The following is a 20,258-nucleotide window of genomic DNA, read 5'->3' as shown; positions in this document are numbered from 1 at the left end:
CATTTTCCCTTGTATTTAGGAGTGGCAGATACACTTAACGAATGGGAATTCACCGTCACTTTTCTCCTTGCTTCTAAGGAAGACCATGTTACTTATGTTTGCCGTTGCATAAAGACATGCTCTTGTAAACTGTACGTTTTTGTGTTTTGTAGATGAGACAGCACAAAATGTACATTTTCCCAGGTCCTGTTGAGAACATGCAAAAAAGATCCACGATACCACAGTAATTGTCACTGCTCTAGAAAGCAAGCAATCCTACCGGTGCATTTATGTGGTATGCTGTAACTCGGGCTACCTATTGTTGGCTCTATGAGATGCTTTGGAACCAGGCAACATATCACAAAAAGATAAGACACAATGGACTTGTTCTTTGAATGCATAAACACAAATTTCCCAAAACAATGCACATCTCAAGAGAAACAATAATTTTACAGTCATAGCAAGCAAAGTGACCTGTGTATATACAACTGATTGCTATCTAATTAGGTAGCCAAATGCCTCGCCATAATTAGTGACACACACGAATGGATTAACAAGATTCGCACTCTCTTTCTAAGGGACCACTACTTCCTCATTACTTCAAATTCATAGCACAGGAGCAAGACAATCCTCTGAAACATGTATACATCTTAATTTAGATCGTCAGTCAGTTGTTGAATGCTCGAGAGCAAAAATACCTAGTTTCTTGTACATCCGGGTACTGTATACTGCATGTGGAGGAAAGAATCTTTGCGAAGGCGTGCCATCTTGAGTTTCGAACCTTACTAAATCTTGCTCCTCAGGTGGACTCCCATCATCCTGCTTCAATCTTTCTGTAAGGGCCCTGAACATGGCACGTCGCTCCCTCATTTCTTGCTGGCGCTGCTGCTGGTTCTCCCTCTTAATGGCTAGTAGTTTTTTCCTCTCCATCTGCCTCCATTCCTTGTCTGGCACACCACCAAGGTGCGTCCTTGGTCCACTCCCCATCATCCATATGGGTTGTAAGGTTGCCATAGTGGCTACACATACCCCAAGCAACAGAAACCCTTCAGATTATAAATAACCTGCTGACCAATTTAAACCCTTTTGAGGGTTAAAATTTGAAAAAGAAGAAGCCCTTCTCTGCAATCACACTCTCATCTAGTAATATTCCTTGAAATGATAAAAAACCAACATCTAGTGAGCATATAAAAATGGATATCAGGGATCATACATTGTGGTTCACATGTACGCACAGCAATAAACACTACGCCCATTTTAGTACAACAAATTCCACAAATTTCTGAGTCCCCAGTCCAAATTAGCCTTCCTTAATCTTCTGCTTTTCATCAAGCATAATGCTCATAGACTATTCAGACCTCCCTACTGATGTACATTTGAGTGTAACCTTCATGTACACTGACAAGCCTCTCAAGCCTCTTTAGGCACAGCAACGCAAATGATTAGTAAATTATTCTCATTGTTGTTACCTGAATAAAAAATGAGGATGGCCATTCCATTTATGTGCAAGAGTCATGGGTTACCAAAGCCCAGTTGATTGATGATCACAGCTGGCCCTTGAAATGTGATAACTACAGGGTACCCCCAACTTGAACAAGGCAAGGTATGAAGCTGTTAGAAAACGAGTTTCTGGGTGGCAAGCATGAAATGGCCTTCTTAGCCAGAGGATGGGAAGTCTCATAACCTCCCTGTTGACTTGTCATTGCTGTGAAAATTATTGAGTGCCATGTCCATCCATCCACTTGACAGCTGGCACCTCCTTTATCGGCTGGATGAGTATCTATCATGTGCTGGAGATTTGAGGGGCTTTCCTAGCATTGGCTGCCCCAATGTAAGTTCTCAAGGTTCCTTGAGGAGGCGGTCTTTAAAGAAGCTACACGGAAACTTCAGCACATAATCCCAATAAGAAAGTGCCACCTCCCACAAGGAGTGTCCTTGATTGACTGACCTTTGATGAGTCAGCAAGGGCGCCCCTGGTTTTGTGGTCAGACCATAGTTGTCCACCTCAGCCCGCGCAACCCTACGTCCAACCCGTCTAGTCCTCTATAAACTAGTATGTTAGGCGTCCGCAGTTTGACCGTTGACTGGCCAGCTGTTGTTTTGAGCAAGTTTTGGCCCATGAGCCAAGGCCCAAGGCTCAAGGATGTGGGGCCAAAGTTCAAGCCTCCTGTGCTGCAAAGATGCTATTTGGGCCCTTTCAACTTTGGTATCCTAAGCTCTTTTCTAGACTCTGTATCGTACTAGCTTTGGCTTAGTTCATTTTGTACCGTACTAACCTCGGAGGCTCGGACTGTACTAGCGAAGGACATTTGAACATGTCAACCCTGGGTAAGACCTGCCTATTTGACAGCCATCTGCAATTTTCAGTCAAATAGTGCCAATTGGCAAGCACAGCATATCTGATTGGCCAGCTGTTCTGAAATAGGGTGAAGAGAAGTTTCCTGGAAGTTGAAACCACAAAGAAGTTGCATGGGCACCTTCCCCATTGACCTTTTGGAGCTGAAGAGGAAGCTTCTTTGTGGTAGGAGACGCTTAAGCAGCTGCCCACGACTGTCTACGTAGAACATGCGAGGAAGGTGGCTGGAAATCCCCATGAAACTTCTGAGAGGCTCCCCCTTTCCAGCTGGTCAGCCGTGTAGAGATCATGAAATAGGCGCTGCGAGGAAGGTTCCATGCAGCTTCTGCCTGACTGTAATGTGCAGCGGAAGTGATTGATGGTGTATGCTCAGGATGAGTGCTCAGTGTGTACTCAAGGTTCCTTTTACTGAACAAGATAGTTCCTTTTACTTGATGAGAGATGTGCAAAGACGAGAGAGAGAGAGAGAGAGAGAGAGAGAGAGAGATGAAATGAAAAGAAATGTAATATTAACGTCTTCAAAAGGCCAAAATGACCTATGAAACCAAAAGGTTACATGTGGTGAATCTAATACCAGGTCTGGGTACAAAAAGTACAAAGAACTAAAAAGAAAATAGAGGGTAGGGGTGGGATGAAAGCTGATACAAAGGTGAGCTGATACAATGGAGCTCTCTGACAGTAGAGAGAGAGAGAGAGACAAGCACCATATGGGGTCCCAAACCCCCCTCCAAGGGCCCCCCTCTCTATTGCTAGGAGAGGTATTTGCTTAAGATTGCACAAATGCTGATACAATGGTCCTAGATGTCCCAAAAAGTGTATCTCGGGTAGGAAAAATTCACTTTTCTTTGCATTAATCACCAGCTTGTGATCTCGTAATGCCTGAAAGACCTGTAGCAGATGTTGTCTATGTTCTGCCTCATCCTTGGAGGAAACAATGATGTCGTCAAAGAAAGTGCCAACAAATAGTCTGTACTCTTGAAAAATCGTGTCCACCATCCAGTTAAATGTCGCAGGAGCATTGGTTAGGCCAAAAGGCATCACCAAAAACTCAAATAACCCAAAAGTCGTCCGAAAAGCTGTCTTGTAGACATCTCCCGACGCGATTCGGATGATGATATCCGCTTTTTAAGTCGATCCTGCTAAAGCACGAGGATCCCTGTAGTCGAAGAATATCATCGATCCTAGGAATTGGAAATCTGTTCTTGATGGTGATTTTGTTGAGAGCTCTATAATCAATGCACATTCTCCAAGATCCGTCTTTCTTCAAAACCAACAACACTGGAGAGCAATACGGTAAAGTACTAGGCTGGACAAGACCCTTTTCCAAGAGGTCTTTCACTTGGTTCATAATTTCTTCGTTCTGGGCTCGGCTCACACGGTAAGGTGGCCAGTTGGTGGTGTGCTTCCAGGTATCAGATCAATGGTATGATCCTCACGACAGGCTAGTGGTAACGCGCTTGGCAGGCCCTCTGAAAAGCAATCGGCATGAGTGTGGAGAAAATCTTGGCGTTCTTTAACAAATTTAGACATATTTGTCCTATCCTCATCATTCAACTCTTTCAAAAAGATCGAGTAAACAAACAGACTGGATTTCATTAATTTTGAAACGGCCGAAGCCGATACAATAGGGAGCTCTTTTTAAATAAAGCAAATAGCTCCAAAAGCTTCAAAAGCTTCTTGCGTAGAATTCTGCAGCCTAAAATGCAGAATTTCCGTACGCAACTTGCCACGTCAACAGCTTCCGCAATTTACGCGCAAATCATGGAGGTCCGTACACTGCCACGTCAACAATTCAACGTGTTTTTTGGGTTGTTTTTCCTGCTGCCCTGCTCTAGGAGTGTGTTGCCACGTCACCAGTTTGTGACAATTAAGGCACACAAAATGGCAACTCTCTTCATATCTCAGATTTTCAAAACCATGGATTGCCAACATCCATCGTGTCAGATAGAGATCCTAGAATGACTAGTAATTTCTGGAAACTTGAAAGGTCTCTTTGAAAATCTAGGTACAAGATTGAATTTCTCTTCGGCCTATCACCCACAAACGGATGGCCAAAGTGAGATAGCCAATCTTACGATACTCGATCTACTAAAGACTAATGTTACAGAAGTAGATCAACGCTCACAATGGGAAAAGTGTAAGGTGCAGAGGAATGAATGTTGAACTTTGCTCAAGATGAGTGCTCTGAACTGTGCTCAAGGTTCCTTTTGTTCTTATGGAAGGAAGAACCTTCCGTTCTTAATGAGAGAATGCAATGAACACAAACAAAGTGAATGGACACTGTGCGTGAAAGTGTATGAGACTGAGAGATAGAAAGAGAAGAGAATACGACACCAGAAACGTAACCCTCCTCCAAAGGCCCCACTCTCGCTGGCGAGAGTGGTCTACTATTGATTGCACAAATCTTTACAATGCTTGGACTTGCCGACGATGTCGACGACGACGAGACCGGATGAAATCTGAAAACGCTAAGGGCTGAAAACTGCAAATCTTTATCTGTTGAATTCTGACTCTATGTCGGTGACGATGTCGATGGCGACGGTACAACGACGACGTGCTGAAAACGCAGATGCTGAAATCTGCGTTTTCCGGGCTGAAACTGCAAACTTCGATGGATTCCACCGTGCGGCGAGGAACTGCTGCGGGAAGGTGAGATCTGCGAGGTTCGGGACTTGTTCTGCGAGTGCTAAAGGCTGAAAACTGAAAACGCTTGGGTTTCTTGATATTCCGTCGCGGTGAATCTGCAAAACGTCGGGGCTGATCTGCAAACCAAAAACGCTAGGGCTGATTTGAAGTCTTCTTGCAAAAACGCTAGGGCTTTTGCTCGTTCTGCTGTTGCCGGATGTCTTGCAAATGCAAAACGCTAGTCTGATGTGTGGTTCTACTATCACCAGGAATCTGCAAGTGCAAAAACGCTGGCTGATCTGGGTTCTTGATGCAAAAACACTAGCCTCGCTCCTTTGTAGCAAAAACGCTAGGCCTTGCCGGGGGTTCCTGCTGAGAAGGTGCCTGTTGAACCGAAGCTCCTACTGCCTCTTTTGCCAGAAAGTGCTAACTCTGGTTTGCTTATATATTAACTTAGCAAAATTGCCCTACCTACTTTCCAACAAAAGTCACTAAAAAAAAATAAGTGAAAAATGTCAAAAATAGGGAAAATAGGTCTATGCACTGTGAAAATGCTACTGATGGGATGTAACTGGAATCTGATGGTCATGTTGTGTAAAACCAGAGGATATGCATCTAATCTAAGTGTCTGGACATCCACGGTCTACGAACAGACTCACAAAAGTGCCAGATCACTTCCTATTCTAGACTGACTTGACTGAACTGAACCCTAATCATGTTGTAGCTTGTCCACGGACACGTAGGGTTGGATGTGTCCCGTGACATCCCCTCCTTTTCAAAGTGAGGTACAGGTACCAAACTGTATGGCGTCGAGGGAGATCGCCAATAGCATCCGGAATCCTCGAAAGGACTCTTCTCTCGCCCACTCTCATGTGTGGGTCATGCAATACTTGAACTTCATAAAGGTCTGCAACGCTTGCTTCTTTGGGCCACGCCGAAAGCGACACAAAGTTATATGAGACTGCTTCAATGCTTCATCTTTGTCCATAGTCATGCGTCTACCTTCTTCAAGAATCCCCGAAGCTAAAAATTCCTGAAACCACTTCCAACACAAAAACATGAACATGCCTATTCCATGTAAAGTGACTGGAAAAAATCTTGTCTTCCTCAAAAACTGTGCATGCAATGTACATGAACAAAGAGACGGAGTGCCAAACCGTTCACCACACACACGCAAACAATGAGATCGAATCTTGTCGTGCTGATCTAAATCAATCAACTGTGGCAATTCATAGCGGAAATACCCATGCTTGGTGCTCATACTTTCTTATGCTCTTGCTACGAATGTGTCATGCCACGGAAGAGACATGGAATGTGACTTTTATGACTGCAAACATTTCATTTTTCCATGAGTAATTCGCATACATCCGTGCTCATTCATGAGTGAATCGTGCTCAACGTACAATAAGTCATGCCTAGGAAAAGGGATCACATAAAGACGCTGACTAAAATACAGGAAACAATCACGAATGAAACACTCGAACAATGCATGCTGACGAATCATTCGAACACATAGTACTTCCTGTAAGGTTTCTTTGGACCTAGGCTCGAGAGCCAAGATCGGTTCTTCCTGAGGGGGTTCTTTGAATCTCGACTCGAGAACCAAGATCGGTTCTTCGTGATTGATCGAATCTGCAATGAGGTTAGCTTCACTAGAGAAAGTATCAACTAACACATCATCCTTGTGAACAATCACATCATCTTCATGCAAATCATCATGCTTGTGAGAAATCACATCTTGATCATCATGCAAATCATCATGCTCATCATTATCATTCAAATCATCATCATGCAAATCATGTGGGTCATGCTTGAGACAAGAAGAGACTGAGAGAGTCTCTTTTTCCGATTCTGTGCAAACTGCGCCTGCAGAATAGAAAAGAGTCGCAAGAACTCTTTTATGTGTTGGTTGCTCTGTTCTTGTCTTGCTTTGTTCTTGCCATCAAATTCTGCTTCTCTTTCTTTGTTCTCGTGATTCAATTTGGCTCGACTTTCTTTGTTCTCGCGATCCATTTTGGCTTGACTTTCTTTGGCTTCCAAGTCGTACTTACGCTCTATGGCTGCCACTCTTTCTTCGTAGTCACGATCTATGGCTGCCATTCTTTCTGCGAACTCCTTGTCCATCATCCTTTTGTCGAAAGCCTCCATAAGAGTTAGTGCAATCCTTGGCGTAGATGGGGAAGGGGGAGGTCGAAAAAACCTCCTGGTGGGGAAAATTCTTCTTCGCCTCTCTCATGCTCATCACCTCTAAGCGAAGTATCCATTCCGCTTTGAGTGATGACCATCCACTGAATTTGTGGGTTCTTGTGGGTTCTTGTGGTCTTGGGTTCTTAAGTTCACAAGGAACTTGGGTTCTTGTGGGTCTTGAGTTCTTGAGGTTCTTGAGGGTCTTGAGGTTCTTGAGGTTCTTCTTTCGCTTGCAATCTGTGTTCGAGAAGGATCTTCTCTTCACCCGAGTTCTGCTCTTTTACGCGGACACACCCCTTGGCGGCCTTGCGCTCACACCAAGGTTGCTTTTTCCCACCTCACGTCAGTTAGCCAGCCGCTAAGTGCACGGTCCGCTCTCAATGAGTGAAAAGAGGCACGATGGGGAGGCTGGACAAGCCCTTTTTTCTTGGGTTTCCTGTCACTCTTCAAAAACACGATTAGGAATCAACACGCCCAAGCGAACTTGGGTTCGTGCGACCTCAACAAGCAAAAAAAAATTCTATGGTTCTTGTGGTTCTTTCCTTGATGATACAGAACACTGCCAAAGCTCTGTACCAATGTAAGGTGCAGCAGAATAAATGTTGAACTTTGCTCAAGATGAATGCTCCGAACTATGCTCAAGGTTCCTTTTGTTCTTATGGAAGGGAGAACCTTCCGTTCTTAATGAGAGAGTGCAATGAACACAAACAAAGTGAATGGACACTATGCGTGAAAGTGTATGAGACTGAGAGATAGAGAGAGAAGAGAATACGACACCAGAGACGTAAAACCCTCCTCCGAAGACCCCACTCTCGTTGGCGAGAGTGGTCTACTATTGATTGCACAAATCTTTACAATGCTTGGACTTGCCGACGATGTCGACGACGATATGGATGACGACGTTGACGGGATGAAATCTGAAAACACTAAGGGCTGAAAACTGCAAATCTTTATCTGCTGAATTCTGACTCTATGTCAGTGACGATGTCGATGGCGACGGTACAACGACGACTCGCTGAAAACGCAGATGCTGAAATCTGCGTTTTCCGGGCTGAAACTGCAAACTTCGTATTCCACCATGCGACGAGGAACTGTTGCGGGAAGGTGAGATCTGCGAGGTTCGGGACTTGTTCTGCGAGTGCTTAAGGCTGAAAACTGAAAACGCTTGGGTTTCTTGGTGTTCCGTCGCGGTGAATCTGCAAAACGCCGAGGCTGCTCTGCAAACCAAAAACACTAGGGCTGATTCGAAGTCTTCTTGGAAAAACGCTAGGGCTTTTGCTGGTTCTGCTGTTGCCGGATTTCTTGCAAATGCAAAACGCTAGGCTGATCTGTGGTTCTACTATCGCCGGGAATCTGCAAGTGCAAAAACGCTGGCTGATCTGCAAAAAGGTCCTTGGCCTGAAAAGGAGTTTTTCATGAAAAGCCTTTCAACTCAAAAGCATTTGATGCAAAAGCAATGCCAAAAAAAAAGCTGCCAGCATAAATCACGGAAATCCGTACAGCTACCACGTCATCAGCCATTGCAAAACACGGAAATCCGTACAGCCTACCACGTCATCATGCCAGTGCAATTTTCGGAAATCTACCACGTCATCAATATTTGTGTGTGTGCGGGTCCTGCTTTATTTTAATCCTTTATGTCACTTGCGGCCCCATCGGACGGGGTCCCCCTAAGTTGGTAGGACTTCTTTTGTTACTTGTTCTTCTTAGGGTTTAGGCCCCTCGGCCACATCTGTAAGTTGGCTCCATTTTTTAGGCTTTGACATGTCAGCAGTTTGTTACACATTCCTTGGCCATTGACATTTTCTGTCGTAGGTGCCATGTCTGGCTGCTATCCAGAAAAACCAGCCATGCCAAAATTGCCTTGTGGCACCCCAAACTGGCTCTGAAAGCCTTGTTGCATGTCAATATTACCATACATGGAATTTGGCATCATGCCTTGCATTTCCCCAAACACTGCTCCTGGCATATACTGCTGATTTCCAGGCGCATAACCGGCCATACTTTGGAACACAGATCCATCCCCGAAATACCCAGGATGTACCGTGGGTAGTGGAAAAACCTGATGCATTGCCTGGAAACTGGATCCCTATCCATTTAATGCAACATGTAGACTCTAAAAGGTGGCGGGCTGAACTGGCAAAACTTGTAGAATTGGCGTCCTAACCACCTGTTCATGGACAAAAGGAACCTATCTTGGAGCCCCTGACTCTGCAACGTGCGAGTGCTCCCTATCCTGCTAGGACGCATGAAGTACCTGGGCTTGAGCCTCATCGGGCTCTACCGGCTATGTGAGTTGCCTTGTCTGATGTGGTACTGGTGGAGGTTACAAAAACTCCATAAACCTTGGGTTTTGCACCATTCGAGAAAACACATTCACAACGGCAACTAATTGAGTCTTGAACGCATCATCATCAAGTTGCCCAATCATAAAGCCCTACACTCGTGGAGCATTCACAACAGGTACAAACAGACGTGGCCGTGAACTCTCGCCAACCTCAAACCCTGTAGGAATTGCCTGCCTGTCCTGTGAAGAGGAACCCTCTTCCATGATGCCTTTCCCTTTGTCAGCCATAGAGTAATCCCGCGATCCTCTATTATGTCTTCGCCGCAAACCAACCAAGGCTCACTTCTTGAGGAAAAAGTGATTCTGTCTCGACGACGGAACCATGAAAACTAGACCGTAGGGCGGTAGACTTTGGCTTTTACCCTAAACATTACTTTAGACTTTATGACACAAAGAAATTTTGCAAATAAAAACCTGTAACGGGAATTGACACTTCAAACACACACGGCTTGGAAGCTAGAGCGCTACCAAGCAGACGCCGACACCTGTTGGCCCCAAAGTCTACCGCCCTACGGGCCGGTTTCAATGGCAACGCATCTTCTTTTTGCCCTTATCACCACAATTCCCAGACGACTTGCTGCTAGCAGAAGCATTGGGAACAGGTGATTTACCACTCCCAAAAGAACCATGAGAAGTGGCTACATTGCTGTTATCACCTTTTCTTCTTTGAGCAGCAATAAGTGTCTGTTCAATTGCACCCTGTGTGGTCCTGTTTTTTCTAGAAAGTGACTCTTGCAACAGCAATGTGCATCATGCATCAAACTTGACAACTACTGGATTTCCTTGGGTCATGAGTCTCCTAGCACTAAAAAAGGTCTAGTAAGAATCTAGTAAAGCATCAAGAACGATCTGCACCAGGAAACTGCCAAAAATGACTTCGCCTGCAGAAATAAGTTACTTATTTATATCTTTGACACCAGCAAGGAAAGTGTCCATTTCATCTTCCTCATGCATAATCTTCGACTCCAGCTCTTTACGCAGCAATGCAATTTTTGCCTCATTCGACTTGCATAAAGACCAACCAGAATATTCCAAGCCTGTTTTGCAGATTTCGTTGAACGAATGTGAGGAGTAATAGTGCACTTCACAGACAACGCAATCAATACATGAGCTTGCGTATCTTTTACATCCCAACGAGCTTGCTCAGCGGTAGGCAAAACAGCTCTGGCAGCAACAATCCTGCCACCAAAACCTGCAACATCCTTAGAACAAGGACGTACATCAATGCCCTGCACAATGTTTCAAACGCCCTTTGACACAAGGACATGTTGCATCATGTAAGCCCACATAGCGTAATTGTCCCCATCCAATCTGTCCTCAGCATCAAACATCTTGAACACATCTGTGTTGTTGTCAGCCATGGCGAATGCTACACCTGATGTGAAAACTGCCTGAAAAGAGGAGAGACAAGGCGGGAGCAACACGTGCTATACAACACGAACCGTAGAAGATTGTAAAGGACCTGTTATGCAAAAAACGGCACTGACAAAAATTCTGCACAAAATGACGTAATAGCCTATGCAGTTTTGCGGCCTGCCTGTAGTGGAAACGGAGGCCAAAATGAGCCCGAATCAGAAATAAACCAGGGAGCCTGTAGCCAATGGCCTAGCCTCTACCACAAGGACTTGTGTCCCATAGCACCAAGAGCACATGGATATAGGTGTGCAGGTAGAGTTACTAAGGGCCTATAAGTTTGGTGATCACACAAGATATCTCATAAATAAGACCTTTGTCCTATTTATAGGAATTTTTAATCACCCTAACCATAGGGCCATGTTCGCACTTGACCACAGGCACCCTTCTTGATGTTTGAGGACATAACACTTAAGTAGTTGGTCAGATGCTTCATTGATTCGTGCACAGTCATTGGTGCTACTTATAAGATCCGTAAAGGGTGTTGAAATTAGGGTTGCAGAGAAACACACACAGCTTGGAGAAGACGAAGGAAGCTCAAGGCACACAATAGAGAGTGTATTACTTAGTGTGCAATGGAAAGATAGATAGCCCTAGAGTGATGGGCGTTTATACAATGCACGGGGGAAAAAACCTCCTAAAGAGGGAAAAAAATGCCCCGGCAGTCCTAGTGTGTTCACACACATCACTACCACATGTATATGGTAACAAATCCCCCCTGGAGTGATGCGGTGAACGAGAGCTGGCACATGAGTAAAGGGAAGTGCCATGCCCTAAGGACATGATCAGTCCACAAAGGGGAGTAAGCCCAAAGCTTTGCGGAAAGCTTCAAGCTTCTCACGAGATAATGCCTTTGTGAAAAGATCTGCAAGGTTGTCCTGTGTTGGCACATAAGCCAAGCTGATCTCTCCTGCTGAGAGCCTCTCCCTGACATAGTGGTAATGCACCTCAACGTGCTTTGTGCGAGTATGAAAAACTGGGTTCCTCGCAACTGCCAATGCGCTCTGACTGTCAGTGTAGATAGTGTTGGCAGTGTCCTGTCCAACACCCAAATCAGCCATAAGGCGTTTGAGCCATACACACTCAACCGTAGCTGTGAAGACTGCCCTGTACTTAGCTTCACAACTCGAAGTGGCCACAGTAGGTTGCTTCTTGCTCAACCATGATATACATGAACTGCCAAGCATGAAACAAAAACCACTTGTGGACACTCGCGTGTCAAAACAACGAGCCCAATCTGAGTCCAAAAAAGCATGTAAGTCTGGCAGCAATGATCCCCCCTTGGGATAAAACAAGCCAAGATGTAAAGTGTCACTAAGGTAGCGGAAAATCCTCTTGACAACTTGCCAATGCTTAGACCCTGGGCTATGCATAAATCTGCTGACCTGTGAGACTGCAAACTGAATATCTGGCCTCGTGTTGCATACATAAATGAGGCAGCCAACAGCAGTTTGGTAAAGAGTGACATCAGCAGGATCGCCAGCATCATGTAGACTCAACTTCAAACCTGTTTCCATGGGAGTGGCAATAGGTTTGCAATCCTCAAGTCCAAACTTACATAGCAATGTCTCTATGTAACTTTTCTGACACAAGGCAATACCACCATCACACTGCTTAAACTGTATACCCAAATAATGATGCAACAGCCCCAAATCTTTCATCTTGAAAGTAGCATTCTAATCAGCCTTAAATTCAACAATATGTCTCTCATTTGGTCCAGTGATCAGCAAATCATCAACATAAAGAACCACGATGAGAAGTACATCACCCTCACGCTTTACATACAATGTGCTTTCTGTTGGACTGTTACGAAAGCCTTGTTTAACCAAATGAGTGTCAGCTTTCTCATACCAAGCATGAGGAGATTGCTTCAACCCATACAAAGCCTTCTTACATCTGCACACTTTGTCCTCTTGTCCTTCTATGACAAAACCGCGAGGCTGCGTTACATAAACTTCCTCAAATATGTCACCATTCAAGAAAGCAGTAACAATGTCTGATTGATGTACATCCCAACCAAAGTGAGCTGTCAATGCACATAGAAAACGCACAATAGTCATACGACAAGTGGGAGCCAAAGTCTCTTCATAATCAATGACTTTTTGATGTGCATAACCCTTTGCAACAAGTCGAGCCTTATGGCGATCAATCTCACCATCCGGCTTGCGTTTCAACTTGTAAACCCACTTCGTACCAATGGCCTTTTTGCCAGGAGGCAAATCACATAAAGTCCATGTGTCATTTTCTATGAGTGCATCATATTCTGATTGCATGGCAGCCATCCAATTTTTTGAATTCTGTGCTTCATCAAAAGACAGAGGCTCCTCAACATCATGTAAGCTAGACACAGCCAAAGCATAACAATCTGATACATAAGATGCATGGCGAGAGCCTGAACGAGTACGACTAGACAAAGGTGCATCCAATTTACTGTCACGCAAAGTGTGTACCAGCCATTTTGGCATACCTCTAGCCTGCTCATTTTCAGCCTTTTCCTCATCAAGTACATCATGTACATCTGCATCAGTAATAGGCTGATCTAGAACATTTTCAGAAACCCCCATAGGCTGTACATTTGCCTCATTGGAACTTACATTCGTATTTCCACCACCGAAAAGAGGCAACAAAGTGTCATAAATGTCCTGTGAGCTTACATTACTGTCTCTAGTACATGACAGCAAGGACTAAACAGAATCTTCCACAAACACTACATCCCGAGAAACCAGAATACGTTTTGTTTGCGGATGATACAACCTGTAACCTTTGCTTTCAGCACTATAACCAACAAAAATACATTTGACAGCCTTATTATCCAATTTTCTGCGCTGCACTTGTGGCACCAAAGCATATGCCAAACAGCCAAAAACACGCATGTGCTCAATAGAAGGCTTTCTATCATGCCGTGCTTCATATGGAGTAATAGATTGCAAAGCTATCGTAGGACACCTGTTAAGTACATAAGTGGCACACATGATGGCCTCAAGCCAAAAAGAATGAGGCAAAGCTTGACTTTTGACCATACATCGTGCCATTTCCGTCAGTGACCTGTTTTTCCTCTCAGCAACACCATTTTGCTGAGGTGTATAAGGCACTGTACATTGGTGTTTTATCCCACGACTAGCCAGAAATGCATTAAATTCATGAGACATATACTCCCCCCCTCGATCGGAACGGAGGGTGCCCATAGTACATTTCGAAACATTTTCAACCATAGCCAAAAATTGTTTAAAGCACATAAAAACTTCGGACTTCGCTTTAAGCGGAAATACCCATGCATGCCTGGAGTAATCATCAATGAAAGTCACAAAGTACAGGTAATTGCCCAAGGACGGAGTTTGCATGGGCCCACAAACATCACTATGCACAAGCTGCAACCTGCATGTGGCCCGAACTGAACCATCCTTTGGAAATTTAGAACGCTGCATCTTACCCAAAATACAACCTTCACAAACATGTTTGACAGGTGCTTCAAGAGGCAGCAAAGAAGCAACCATATCAGATTTCTGCAAACAAACGCACCAAACTGGCAAAATTCAGATGACCAAAACGTGCATGCCAAAGTTTTGTATCTGAAATAGCCCTTGAATCTGCAACAGCATTTGCAAAATTTTGTCCACACTTGTCATATAAAGTGAGCTTATACAGCCCACGGCACAAAAGCCCAGATGCAACAATTTCATCACCAAAACTGAGATCATGAAATGTACATCTGTCATCCATAAATTTGACTACAAGTCCAAGTCTAGCAAGTGCGGATACAGACAAGAGATTCTTCTTGATCCCAGGTACATAAAGTGCATCAACAAGTGTGAAAGAACTGCCATTAGCAGCAGTAAGCACAATCTTTCCAACTCCCTGAACTGGATAAGAGGCGTTGTTGGCACAAGTGACTGAATTCCCATGAGGGACAGACTCGAGAGAGGTAAACAATTCACAATGTGAGGTAATGTGCTTTGTAGCACCACTGTCGAAATACCACACATGTGAATCTGCAGCAACTGACAAGCATGCATCATGGACAACAGGATTGTAAGTGCACTCTGCGCTAAAAGCAGATTCTGCATCAATATCAGCAACACAATCTCCTTTCACGGAAGACTCAACAATGGCTGCATTTGTAGTGGAACCAGCATTTGCAGTGGAACCACCCTCTTTCTTCTTAGCCTGTTTGGCCTTCAACTTAGGAAACGACATGATCAAATGATCATTGGCTTTACAATAATGGCAACGCATCTTCTTTTTGCCCTTATCACCAGAATTTCCTGACGAATTGTTGCCAGCAGAAGCATTAGGAACATAATTTTTGCAACTCGTAGCAGAACCATAAGAAGTGGCTGCATTGCTGTTACAGCCGTTTCTTTGAGAAGCAATAAAAGCCTGTTCGTTGTCTAGTCCTGTTTGTTCTGGAAAGTGACTCTTGCAACAGCAATGTGCATAATGCATCAAACTTGACAACTTCTGGATTTCCTTGGGTCATAAGTCTCCAAGTACTAGCAAAAGTCTGGTAAGAATCTGGTAAGGCATCAAGAACAGTCTGCACAAGGGAACTGTCTGAAATAACTTCACCTGCAGAAATAAGTTGCTCATTGATATCCTTGACACTAGCAAGGAAAGTGTCCATATCATCTTCCTCATGCATAATCTTCGACTCCAGCTCTTTACGCAGCAAAGCAATTTTAGCCTCATTGCGGCTTGCATAAAGACCTGCTAAAATATCCCAAGCCTGTTTTGTAGATTTTGCTGAACGGATTTGAGGAACAATGGTGCGCTTCACAGACAACGCAATCAATGCATGAGCCTGCACATCCTTAACATCCCAACGAGCTTGTTCTGCCGTAGGCAAAACAACTCTAACAGCTGTAATCCTTGCAGCAAGACCTACAACATCTTCAACATCGCCTACATCCTCAAAATCAGGACGTACATCAATGCCCTGCACAATGTTCCAGACATCCTTTGACACAAGAACATGTTGCATCATATAAGCCCACATAGGATAGTTGTCCCCATCCAACCTGTCCTCAGCAGCAGCCATGGTAAATGCTGCACCTGATGTGAAAACTGCCCGAAAATAGGAGAAACGGAGCGGGAACAACCTGTGCTATATAGCACAAACCGTAGAAGACTATAAGGCACCTGTTATGCAGAAAATGGCACTAACAGAAATTCTGCACAAAATGACGAAATAGCCTGTGCAGTATTGCATGTAGTGGAAACGGAGGCTGAAATGAGCCCAAATCAAAATTTTGAGCAGACCGAGCTCGAGCCCAAAATATTTGTCGACCTGCGAACGCTTGCCAAAGCTCACTGAAATCAGAGAAAGTGAGCAGGCGTGTGTTGGAGCAGCTGGCGACTAAGCCCGAGAGGACGTGACCTGCTCTGATACCAATTGTTGAAATTAGGGTTGCAGAGAAACACACAGCTTGGAGAAGACGAAGCTCAAGGCACACAATAGAGAGTGTATTACTTAGTGTGCAATGGAAAGATAGATAGCCCTAGAGTGATGGGCGTATATACAATGCACGGGGGGAAAAACCTCCTAAAGAGGGAAAAAAATGCCCCAGCGGTCCTAGTGTGTTCACACATCACTACCACATGTATATGGTAACAAAGGGGTTGCTGCGCATATGAGGGAGATTGATGAGGCTATTCCCCTTGAGTGTCATGGCCCATTGGTAGCATATTCGAGTAGCAGGCCAATCTAGTGCCCATTATTGCAGCATCATTTAGTTGTGCTTTTAGCATTACATTGCGATGGATTTGCAACATTGCAAATGTGTGTTTTTGCAAGTTGCATTCAGCCCTTAAATCCTATAGATAGCAGGATAGCACCACGTGCCAACTGAAAAGAACAAATTGAGCAAACTTTTAAGCTTCAATACACTGAACTAAAAGAGACAGTCCACACAAGACGCCAAGTGGCAAAGTTCCATCCCCAGGATGTAGTCGCCCCAAACTGTGGCGTCCCGCTTTATATTGCTTCAACAAGGTACAATGCCTATGGCTCTACTCCGCTTCACCCACCGATAGAATGCCAAAGTGAAAGCCCACACGGCTTATTTAAAGGCCCCAGCCCCCCCAAAGCAGTTCAAATGAAAACCAGTAAATCAAAAAGCTATTGGTCCCAAAAGCCTAGCACATTTTGGGGTTGTCCGTACAGCATGCCATGTCACCACAATCAGCACAAAATGTGAATTTCTGTATAGCCTGCCACATCTTCATCTCTCTATGCAATTGAGTGTTTGTGGGTTAGGGTTTTTAATCCTAACCCAGTTTTAATAATGAGGCCACTCGGCAGGAACCTGTGAGGACTTCTTCTTCTTCTTCTTCTAGGGTTTAGGCCCCTCAGTCGGAATCTGCACTGTGCAGGTTAGCTAGGGTTAGGCTTGGGAAGTCCTAAGCCTCTGGGTCTTCAGCGGCTTGATATGTCAACAATTTGTGACAAATCCTCTCACATCAGGTAGCCCCAAATCTTCATCGCAGTGGCCGGCTGCAACTTACGTTGCACCGAATTACAAAGGTGCAAAACCGGCCCCAAAGGTGCTTCGTATGGGAGAGTTGCCACAGCTTTATCATCCATTTGAGTCAAGCCGGGTATTGCATTGATGTACATTCCACTAGTACCAACAATTTTGTGAGCTTGTTTGCAAGACCTCCATACCCAGAGAAGTCCGTTAGATTATGTTTTCCAATTTTGAAACCCTCTTGCATAAACGGTTTGTCCATATGTTTTGACAAATGTTCTTAAGCTTTGGTGGGCATGACAAGCATATAGATTTGAGTTAGAAGAACCCATCAGGTCAGTTTCCATGACAATCGGATTCTTGAGTTGGGAGGTGTATAGCAGTTTCACCCACAAATCAACCCTCCCAATAACTCAATAAAAAAGTGACTTTAAAGGACTTAACTTTTCAGCCATGTCAAAGTCACTGGCCAACCTAGGGCTTAGAAATTACTTAAAGCCCCTCTTGTAATATATACACACCATAAACCTCTGCATAGACTCATGTAAAACTTGGCGCTCAAAATCTAATAGCATTTCTAGTTTGGAGCGATCTCTTCTCTCTGGCATTTGTTGGCTGCAAGCGCTCCCTCTCTTTGGCAGTGTCTCTTCCTAGAACCACCCCCCTTTTTGCAGTCTGTTGTTCGCCCCATTTGTAGCCATCGCCCTCCTCTTGCAAATACCCATCGCTCGCAGAGTCGGCCCATCTACAACCCATCAATTGCTCATCATTCAGCTACGCTTCCAGTGTTGCATCCCCATAGATTTGTTTTCTTTTCAGCATTGCAAATCTGCGTTTTTGAAGCTATCATTCAGTAATCCTAGCATAGAAACTCGTCCCACATGTAGGTGCGAGTAGATCAAGGAAGACTCTTCACTGGGGCCTTTTGGGCACCCAACTTCTTTTCTATCCATCCTTCTTACCCTATAATGGCATCACTCGTGTGTGTTTTATTAAGGTACTTTTGGCAATCCATTCAAGTTAAAGGGAAGACACCTTCTCTTGTAATGAGCAAATAGGTGCCACAACACCGGCCAGCTGCTGAAGAGAGGGACGTGAGCCCACGTAGAATTCACCTTTTTGTTGGCCGAAGGCCAAGAAGAGCTAGGGCTTGACCTCCACGGCTGGCCGGCTCACTGCTTGGCGTCCACTCAGTGCAGCTCCCGTCTTAAATGTTACAGGCATCTCCCTCTTCTTCACTGATTCTCATGGTCGCCCCTCCATGTGCTCAAGACTAAGCCACGATCGACCAGCTGCAGAGCTAGCTGAGCTTAGGCCGGAGAACCTCATAGAAGCAGAGATGTAGAAGTTGGAGCGTTCAAGCATCCACAAAGTCCCCTACCATTTTTTCAAAGGTGGCACCTCCTGTCAACAGCAGAGTCAGCCGAGATCAGCCTATTGCAAGTCTGCCATCGCCCCTACTGGAGCAGTTTTTTTGGGCAACAAGGTCAGAAAGAAGATCCAAGTGCTGCAAATGGCGAGCCAGAGTAGAGGCTAAGACTCTACTCTCGGTCTATCTTGAAGAGGCTAAGACTTTCTCCTTGAAAACCATAAAACTGATGCTAGAGTATATTGGGAGTTTGATAGTTGGCTCTTTTTTAGCTTTGACTTTGTTGGAGCTACACTACAGCTTGATTACTGTTAGGTACCATGCAATAGCAGGCTTCAAGTAATGGCAATCTCAATACGCTGGCCTTCACAGATTTTCTGCAGTTTTATAAGTGCTTGCTCTCCAAATTGCGCAGTGCTACAGCCTTCCTCACTCTAGCTGGCCTGTGGCACCCGAGCGCGTACTTACGGTGAGAAGCTATACCTTAGAGATGCCAAAGTACTGACCACATCTCTCTCTCTCTCTTATTTCTTTGTAGGACAGAGAGAGAGCGAGCATTAAGTAGCATACCCCGTGGATAAGTAATTGTTACGCCGTCATTGGAGACGAACGTAGAGGTAGCAGCCTTTGAAACAGTGTGCGTGCACGAGAACGAGAGGGAGATAGAGAGAAAGGGCTTTCCTGAACACTAAAGGGCAAGGGTAGAGAGACAGAGGGGATCCTCTAAAGGGGGAATCTGGAGGCAAATGGAGGGTGGTAAAAAATAGGCGCCCCTTGCAAGCACGGGAACTCGAACCCTCACCACTGCCATGAGAGCCCATTGCACTAATCGCTACGCCTGCGAGAGACAAGTTGACATGTGCGCAAACCATAAAATGATAAATAAACTTGGACAGGTTCCATGCTTGTCCAAGTTTACTTTTTCGTGTCCTACTTTACTATGGCCATCTTACAGCTGTGCGTGTCTCGATCCCGATGTCCTCGCTTCGTTGTCGTAGATCCCACCGCATGGGCTTTATTAAATTACCCATGCCCTTTAGTGCTGAGGGAGGGCTTTGGTTAAAAATCGGACAGACGTTTTAGAGTGTGCACACATCATAAGCCATAGAGAGAGAGAGAGAGAGAGAGAGAGAGAGAGAGATGTTTTAGGGTGTTTACACATTATTAGAAGGCTCCACACGGTGAGTTTCTTAGTAACTCGCCATACTCTTTTGATTTTGCATTCCCACACACATAAAGGAATTCCCTTTATTTGCACAAGACCCAACTATAGAAATACTACTTTTTCTTTTAACCAATAGCAAGAGAGACTTTATGAAACTACGCTCAAACTATTTAAACTATTGCAAAAATGCAAAAGTTTCACAAAAGGAACAAAGACCTCCTATATTCACAATTTCAACCCCTTTTTAGTCCTTGTTCCTTTTTGAAAGGTATCGTGTGGGAGCTGCTCTTAGATCTCTGCCCGCCAATCCCATACAACACTGAGCGGAGGGCCATACACCGCTAAAGAATATA

The 20,258-nt window shown here is 44.7% G+C and overlaps 1 protein-coding gene across 8 annotated transcripts; it reads right to left on the bottom strand.

Annotated features, from left to right (window-relative positions):
* Positions 1 to 545: 545 nt before the first annotated feature.
* On the bottom strand, positions 546 to 19,462 carry LOC147435177 (uncharacterized). 8 transcript variants are annotated; one of them, XM_086488280.1, is made up of 2 exons: positions 19,311 to 19,462; positions 546 to 998 (listed from the first exon to the last, which is right to left on the bottom strand). In XM_086488280.1, exon 2 carries the CDS (start codon positions 991 to 993, stop codon positions 643 to 645), a length of 351 nt encoding a protein of 116 aa, XP_086344406.1. In that variant the 5' UTR covers positions 994 to 998; positions 19,311 to 19,462; the 3' UTR covers positions 546 to 642. The 8 variants fall into 8 exon arrangements, with proteins under 8 accessions (XP_086344406.1, XP_086344408.1, XP_086344410.1 ...); XM_086488282.1 differs by having other exon boundaries at positions 546 to 1,043; positions 19,311 to 19,461; XM_086488284.1 differs by having other exon boundaries at positions 19,224 to 19,379.
* Between the last annotated feature and the right edge of the window lie 796 nt (positions 19,463 to 20,258).

This window comes from Adiantum capillus-veneris, chromosome 18, assembly GCF_014529385.1.
Source record: "Adiantum capillus-veneris isolate H3 chromosome 18, ASM1452938v2, whole genome shotgun sequence".
In the NCBI taxonomy this organism is placed as follows: Eukaryota; Viridiplantae; Streptophyta; class Polypodiopsida; order Polypodiales; family Pteridaceae; genus Adiantum; species Adiantum capillus-veneris.
This window is presented reverse-complemented; position numbering and strand designations above follow the sequence as displayed.